This window comes from Drosophila pseudoobscura, chromosome 2, assembly GCF_009870125.1.
Source record: "Drosophila pseudoobscura strain MV-25-SWS-2005 chromosome 2, UCI_Dpse_MV25, whole genome shotgun sequence".
In the NCBI taxonomy this organism is placed as follows: Eukaryota; Metazoa; Arthropoda; class Insecta; order Diptera; family Drosophilidae; genus Drosophila; species Drosophila pseudoobscura.
Window position 1 is genome coordinate 31,445,078 of NC_046679.1, and position 7,912 is coordinate 31,452,989.

The 7,912-nt window shown below is 38.8% G+C and overlaps 1 protein-coding gene across 1 annotated transcript; it reads left to right on the top strand.

The window, feature by feature from the left end:
• Positions 1 to 3,549: 3,549 nt before the first annotated feature.
• LOC6898007 (sentrin-specific protease 1-like) lies at positions 3,550 to 5,689 on the top strand. Its single transcript, XM_033376682.1, has 4 exons — positions 3,550 to 3,922; positions 3,983 to 4,054; positions 4,111 to 4,198; positions 4,929 to 5,689. Exons 1-4 carry the CDS (start codon positions 3,711 to 3,713, stop codon positions 5,541 to 5,543), a joined length of 987 nt encoding a protein of 328 aa, XP_033232573.1. The 5' UTR covers positions 3,550 to 3,710; the 3' UTR covers positions 5,544 to 5,689.
• The last annotated feature ends 2,223 nt before the right edge of the window (positions 5,690 to 7,912 follow it).

Here is a 7,912-nt window from a genome sequence, read left to right on the forward strand (position 1 = left end):
CAGCTAAAAGCTGGAAAATTATTTACTAAAAAATACAAAAACCAAGATAATATTTTATATTCAAACACAAATTACATACAAAAAAATATAATAAAATCTCAATTAAATTAAAAACCCAACTCTATTTAAAAATTTGAATGCTACATAGAAATAGATTTAAGAAAGAATTCTTTTATAAATAATTTTAAAAAATATCTAAAAGTGCAGATATAAAATTTAAAATAAAACATTGAGAAATTCCAGAGTTTTAAAAAAAGTATTGTAAAAAATAACACAGTTCAAATTTTGAATTCAAAATAAAATATTGAATAAGAAAAATATAAAAATATTAATATTAAATATTTAAAAAAAAAATCAATATCTAAAATAAAATAAATAAAATATCTAAGATTGTAGATATAAAACTTGAATACAACGTTGAAAAATGGCAGAGACTTAACAAAAATTAAAACAATTTTCTTAGTTTAATTTTTATATATGAAGATTAAAAAAAATTCAATATCTAAAAAAATCTTAATTATCTAATCTTGAAGATATAAAACTTAAAATAATTTAAAAACAAAAATTATAACTAAAAAAATAAAAAAAATATAATAAAAAAAATATTTAAAAGTGTTGACATAAAATTAGATTATTCCTCAAATTTGCACAGCTAAAATTTTATATATGTATAAAATTAAAAATAATATATTAAATAATAGCAGAAGATTTAAAAAGTCATTCCAAAAATATGAAACATCCAAAATTCTGTTTCTCAAACCACACGAAATATCTTTAATTTTGTATTTTACTAATAAAACTTATTTCATTTAATTTTCCACCCACACAAAGTGTGGAAAGCCCACGCAAAAGCAGCCGCAAAAGCCGCAAAAAGAATGAAATAAAATTGGAATATACTCGTACAAAATGTACCTCAAAATTTAATATGCAACAAACAATAACCGACGAAAACGAAAGAAAATTGGGATACATTTTGTATATAAATTTATATTTTAATAAGTTTAACGGAGAAAATTGGGGGGAGGAGGAGTTGACTGCGTATTAATATCAAGTATACGCCATGTGTTGCCCCTCAGAAAAGGCGCCTGGAAACCAAATTAAATCCTAAATTAAAAAAATGAGATCAAAAGGATTTTGGTTCTGTGCGTAGGCGGCGGCAGCACGGCAGAACGGGAGCATTTTTCATTTCTGGTTTCTGGGTTTCTCTTCTGTAAATTTTAATATTGCGACATACTAGAATTTGCATTTGATATTTGCATTTCGAGTGTGTGCAGGAGAGGACGAGTCCTTTTGCCAGGACTGCCAGGACAGGATAAGCGTATTAACATGCAAGGGATATTAAGGATAACTGCAGCACAGGCACAAAGGCACGGGATCAGAATGGGAGCATCCAAAGGCAGGACAAAACCAATAATGCGCATATTAGACTTGATGATGATGATGATGCGGCATCTCCTCAAACGATTTCTACTCCAAAGGTACGCTCTTACCAAAGCCACCATCAAAATTCCTTTCCAAGGGTAGGCCCTTTTGATACCCTTCCAAGATCCTCTTCTTCCGCTGCCATAGAAAGCATGTGTCGAGACCCGAAAGCGTATCTAAAAGCTTCTTTCTCTGCCGCCTTTCCACTCATATTTTTCCATCTGAATCTTTGTTTTTTTTCCCCTCCTCTCTGGCTTTTTTGTGGGGTCTGGGGGGTGGGGGCTGGGGCTATTGTTTCTTTCGAATTGACCGCAGTGAGCTCTCCGTCGGTTGCATTCTGTTTGTATCTCTGTGTGCCGAAAGCCTGAGCTGCATTCTGATGCCTCAAACACACACAGGGAGAGGGAGAGGGAGAGGGGGGGCAGGAAGGGAATGCAATTGCAGGACAGCACTTGCTGGATTGGTGCAACAGTTACAGGATTGGGGGGGGGGGGGGGGATAGGAGGTATCAGTGGCAGCACTTGCTCGACAGGGGCACAGGCGGCTCGTTGGCCCTTTCGTCTAAGCCAAAAACGTGCACAGTCTCTGGCAATCAACTTTAATAACATCACAGAATGTCAATAAATCCACAAAATGGTTGAGCACCGACCATCTCCTGCAGCAGCAGCAGCTTCCCTTCCCTTTTATAATGTTTTTCGGGTGGAGGGCGGAGGGCGGAGGTCGGGGGGCGGCTTCACATCCCTTCTGGCTGATGATGATGATGATGGGGATGATGCTCCTGTCGGGACATTTGCTGATGTCCAACAAGAGTATCATTAACAAAAGGAACTGCGTGCTGCTGCCTGACCGAAAAAGTGAGGCCACAATGGCCCGATCCATCTCTGGGCTCCCGTCTCTTCCTCCGGCACATCCTCGCTGCTTCCTTGAGCTGCTTATTGGATGGCCCGTGCTCACCCTGCTCTCTGACCAACAATTGATGTTCCGAAAACTTTAAAACGTTCTCACAGCCAAATTGTGGCCGAAAAACAGAAGCAAAAACCAAGCCAAGGGCTTCGTTCTGTTTCTTTAAGGATTATTGTTCAAGGAAGGACAGGATTAAGGCCTGATTATCAAAGATTATCAAGCCAACAAGCAATCAATCACAGATGGCTTTAATAGGCAGAAAATGCTTTGCTAGCAGGAATAATTTTCTTTTTCTTTTAATAAATTAAATTAGTGTGCCCAAAGTACTCAAATTTGTGTGGTATTTTACCATACTGGTCGCGAAAACGTTGTGTAACACTTGTCTTGTTAGAGTTGTGCAACACTTATCTTGAAAAATTGCGCAACACTCTTTCAATTAATTCTTTTACCGGTTCAATCAATTTATGAGTCTTTGAAAGCGAATTTCCTTTACTTTTCTTCAGCAAAGCTTTAGAGGTAATTCCTTGTAAAGGATGCTACAGCCTGCACCACCTCTACAACCTTTTTTTTTACTCCAAAAACATTCGAAATAAATCCAAAATTGTACTCTCATTTATCTTTCGGTATCTGTTTGCTGCAGAAGCCACAAATCAAATGATTTTTCGCATTGATTTGACAAACTTCAATTTACAATTAAATAATTTAATACAAGCAACCCTGCTCACCCCTCCGCACCACCCCCCCTCAGTAAGTAAATGTGTGTGCACACGATGCTGACCATAATATATGGTTTAATCTGTGTTTTATTTATCCGCAAACACACAATTGACACTCGGCGCGAGCCCTAAGCACATTTATCATCCAACAATAATACCCTGCCCAATGGGTAGTGGGGAGGGGGCTATCAGCCCTGCCACCCATCGCCATAAAGCGACAAAATTGTTTATGATTATCATTTACCAAGAATTTATGGACAAAAAAGAAAAAATACAAAAAAAAATAAAGTCTACTCGAATAAATAAATAAATATCATTGATTATTTACTTTAACTGCCGTTTATTCGATAACATAACGGAACAGAACAGAAGAGAAGAAGTATGGGAAAAGTAGTGTTGGAAAACGACAAATGCAGTCAACCGGAAGTGCTGGTCATGATGTGACCCCTTTTTAAAGCGTGTAATAAAAAGCAGGTCATGCTTTTTAACGAAATATAGAAAGAAATTTCATAAAATCAGACATTTCTAATAATACGGAGGCAGATCTCATAAATTTCGATTTTAAATTTGTGAAAAATTTTTAAGAGAATTCAAGTCCAGGGAAAAATAGAAAGCCCCCTTTATTCATTTCCAGATCCGATATATCTATAGCCGAACTCGAGAGACAAAATGGATCGCGAAGAAGACATTGAAGAACAGGACAGGAGTCCCCCGAAGATATCCAGGTACACCGAAGCCCAGCCTGAAGAGATCTCTGTTCCAATAAACCATTCATCTCTATCGCTGCGGGTCGAGTCGACTGAACAGTGCTCACTCTCATTTTTACCATTTTACTCATCTGAACTGGGAACTAAAAATGGGAATATCCAGAAGGCTGAAAAGTACGTTTATCCACCGAATTGTGTTAATCCATCATTATATAAAGTCTCACATCGTTTTAGATGTAAAAAGAGGATTCTGGCTATAAAGAAAAGAATCGCCGTTCTAGAAAAGCAAATTAAATTAAACAAAAAGTATGTGAATCCAATCTATCGTTAGAGAAAAATTCCATTCTTTTATAATTCTTCAGTGATGCAGAAAAATCAATGCTTTTTCCGTTAACTGAGGCACAGCAGATCCAAATAGATTCTATATGCAGTCATACGGATGAAGAGAGTGTAAGTCTATGGCCTTTTTCCCCCACCAGAGAGCTGTATACTACTACCGATTGCGACATGTTCGATCAAGCATGCTTGCTTATGGTCCAGACCAACAACAATAATTAATTTACGAACGCAATGCAAAGAGGAACGGAACCAAACGACAACCAAACACCTTTCGTTTTGTTATTGCGCTGCCGCAACGGGCGCTGTTTTTCGGCAATCTTCGTGCTTCTCTATCTCGTCAAAGCGCTCTCAGTAGTGCCGAGCGTAAATCAAGAGCCGAAAGAGCTGATCATCAAGCCATCACAGTTTGTATATATGCATTTGTGTTTGTTTATATATGCATATGAATATGCCCATCAAACCACCCAACGAGCTTGCAATCGGGAGTTTTACAATAGAAAAGTGCGCTGCGACTGCGCTGCCGGTCCAAAGCAAAAAGCCTTCGTGTGGGTCCGGCACTGAGCCTTCGGCTCGACAGACTACTAGTTGAGAAGTCATTCGTGTTTTGCTTTTGCTCGAGAGATAGGCGCTCCCTCGCTGCACATTTTCAGGCAGCTTTATTTTGTGTCTCTTCAGTTGTTGTTGTGGGAAGAATGCATGTCCGTTCAGAGCAGACAAAGCGAAAATAAGAAATGTGGTTCGGTTCCGTGGGAAATCGGGTATTGCTTTGTTTTCGTTTGTGTTTAGAGAGAGGCTCGAACCTAATGTAACCATCCTTGCCTACCATTCCTGTATATTTCAGATTGTGATCGACAAATTTAAAAACCCCATCCAAGTGAAGGATCTTAAGATACTCAAGTCTCAAAATGATTGGCTCAACGATAAGATTATCAACTTTTATGTGGATCTAATCAGCGAACGCTCAACCCGCACATCCAACCCTTTACCGACTGTCTACACATTTAGTACGTTCTTCGTCGAACGCTTTTTGACGGATGGCTACAAAGGAGTTCGACGATATACGAAGAAAATAGATATATTTAGCTATGATATGATCTTGATACCCGAAAATATTAAAAACATCCATTGGTGCATGACGATTATCAATTTAAAGGAGAAAACCATCCGCTACTACGACTCTTTGGGCGGCGGCCACGATTTGCTGCTACATGCCCTCACGACTTACCTCGCAGAAGAGTCGATGGACAAGCGCCACGTGGCATACGACATAAAGGAGTTTTCGCTGGAAACTGTTAAGGATATGCCACGGCAGGAGAACACTCACGACTGCGGGGTCTTTGCCTGCATGGCGGCGGAATATGTGACACGCTGCCAGCCTCTGAACTTCACGCAAAAGGACATCCCGAATCTGCGCTCCAAAATGATTCTGGAAATCTCCAGTGGCAGACTTTTGTAACATCCTTACACTCCACCCAGACATCTTATGATTCCCTCACCCATCCCCATCGAGAATCCACATGCAATCACAGAATATGGCCATAAATTCCTCTTAGATCTTGGCCCCTGTTTTGAATAAAGAAAATGCCTCAAATGTCTCGGAAATATTTGCGCAATGCATGAATGCAACAAATTGCTGAATAGACCTCTGACCCCTTCAGCCCCTTCTCACCTGATTGTTCAGTCCTTGGGCAAAGGTGTGTAATTTATCATTCGACCAGGGCCATTTTGCATTGCAGATTGTCATTTTTGGGGGGCGGGGCGGGAAAACAGGCGACAGACTACCAGATTTTAGGGGACTTGAGGGATGGCGAGAGAGCTAAGGGTGGAAGTGGTTTAAGGGTGAGAATAGCCATGGAATTATATGGAAATGCAATTAAGGGAAGAGTATAACGAAGGGTGGGTAGTGGAAAAGTTCTAGTAGAAAATACAAAATAATTCGATGGAAGGAAAGGAAATTCCCTACAAAACCAGGAAGGGATAGGAGCAGGAAAGGAACTAAATAAAAATTCAATCTTGCCCGCAATTGCAATTGAAATTTTTGCACAATTTATCATACGCACCGTATGCCCCCCAAACATTTATTTAACGCAATATTTAAACTGTAAAATGTGAAATAATCCTCTCCATCCAACCGATGTTTATTCAATGAATGAAAAGAGAGAGGCAGAGGGAGAGAGAGAGAGAGAGAACTCTTGCCTACCCCCTGAAAACGTGGCGATAATAAATTTATGGAAATGGCACTAAATATTTTATTATTGCTAAATATGCAACAATGCAATATCGTCTGGTATGTGTGCGTGAGTGCGTCCGCATCTGTAGCTGTATCTGTATCTGTGTGTCCTGTGTGTCCTGTGTGCAAACGCATAAAACAATCGCCTTCCCCCCCCGTGCCGGACTCTGTAAAGGGCAGGGGCACTGGCATGAGAGATGGTCAATGGCAAACCTGCGCGCTCGCTGACAATGCATATAAATTATAAATACACAGATACACCTCACAGATACGCAATATACACGCCAATGCCAACAAATGAAATGGTGTGAGCCACTCGATAAACTGAAGAGAACTGAAGAGTGGCAGGAAAAGTGGGAAGCAGGGAAAGAGTGAAAGGTGAAACGTGGCTGGGCACAAATTTAATATCTGCTGAAAAACATGGAAGGCGCGGGTTAACACAATATGGAAATGATTGGGAGGTTTTCAATTGTATAAAATTATGGCTTCCATGGGCCATATGTAGTACCCTTTATAAACCCTGGGGGTAAAGGGATTTCTTTTGAAAGGGAAGCAAAAGCAGGTCTGTACCGCCCTGCGTTGGCTTTCTTTATATATTTTTTCCCAGTGCAGCTTAGCAATAGATGTAGTGTTTTTCATGTATTTCAAATCTAGTCCGAATTTACCACAAATATACTCTGAGTGTACTAAAAATATTCGGAATATGGTACAAATGTACTCCGAAAGTACTTCGAGTTTGCTCCGAATATATTCAAAATGTACTTTAAGCGAATTCCGAAATTACTCCGAATGTACACTGAAAATACTCATAGTTTACTTCGAGTTAATTCCGAATTTACTGCAAATGTGCACCTACAGTACTCCGTATTTACTCCGAATATACTAAAAATGTACTCCCAAAGTACTCCGCAAATAGTCTGAATGTACTCTGAAAGTTCGTTAAATTTACTTCTAATTTAATCCGAATATACCAATAATGTACTCCGAATATGCTTCTAAGGTACTCCGAATATACTCTTAATAAACTCAAAATGAAATCCGAATGTACTCCGAATGTGCTACAAATATACTCCGAAGTACTCCAACTTTACTTCGAATTTAATTACTCCAAAAGTATTCAAAGTGTACTTTGAAAGTACTCCGAAATTACTTCGAATTTATTTAGATAATAGTCCAAATGTACTCCAAAGGTATTCCTAATATACTCCGAATATATTCCCTATATATTACTACGAATTTATTTCGAATTTAATCAGAGTTTACTCCGAATATACTGTACTCCAAATGCACTGCGAAGAAACTAAAAATTTGACCCAAATGTACTCCGAATTTACCCTGAATGTGACAGAAATGTTCTCTAAATGTACTCCGAATGTATCCCGCATATACTCCGAGTATACTCCACATATACTCCGAATTTACTCCGAATCTACTCCAAACGTACTCCGAATGCGCTCGGAGTTTACTTCGAGCGTAATAAATATGTACTCCGAAAATACTCCAATTATGCTCCGAATATACATATGTACTCTAAAGGAAATCCAAAGGAACTCCGAATACACTCTTCTTCCTTCATTATAAATTATAGTTTCTCT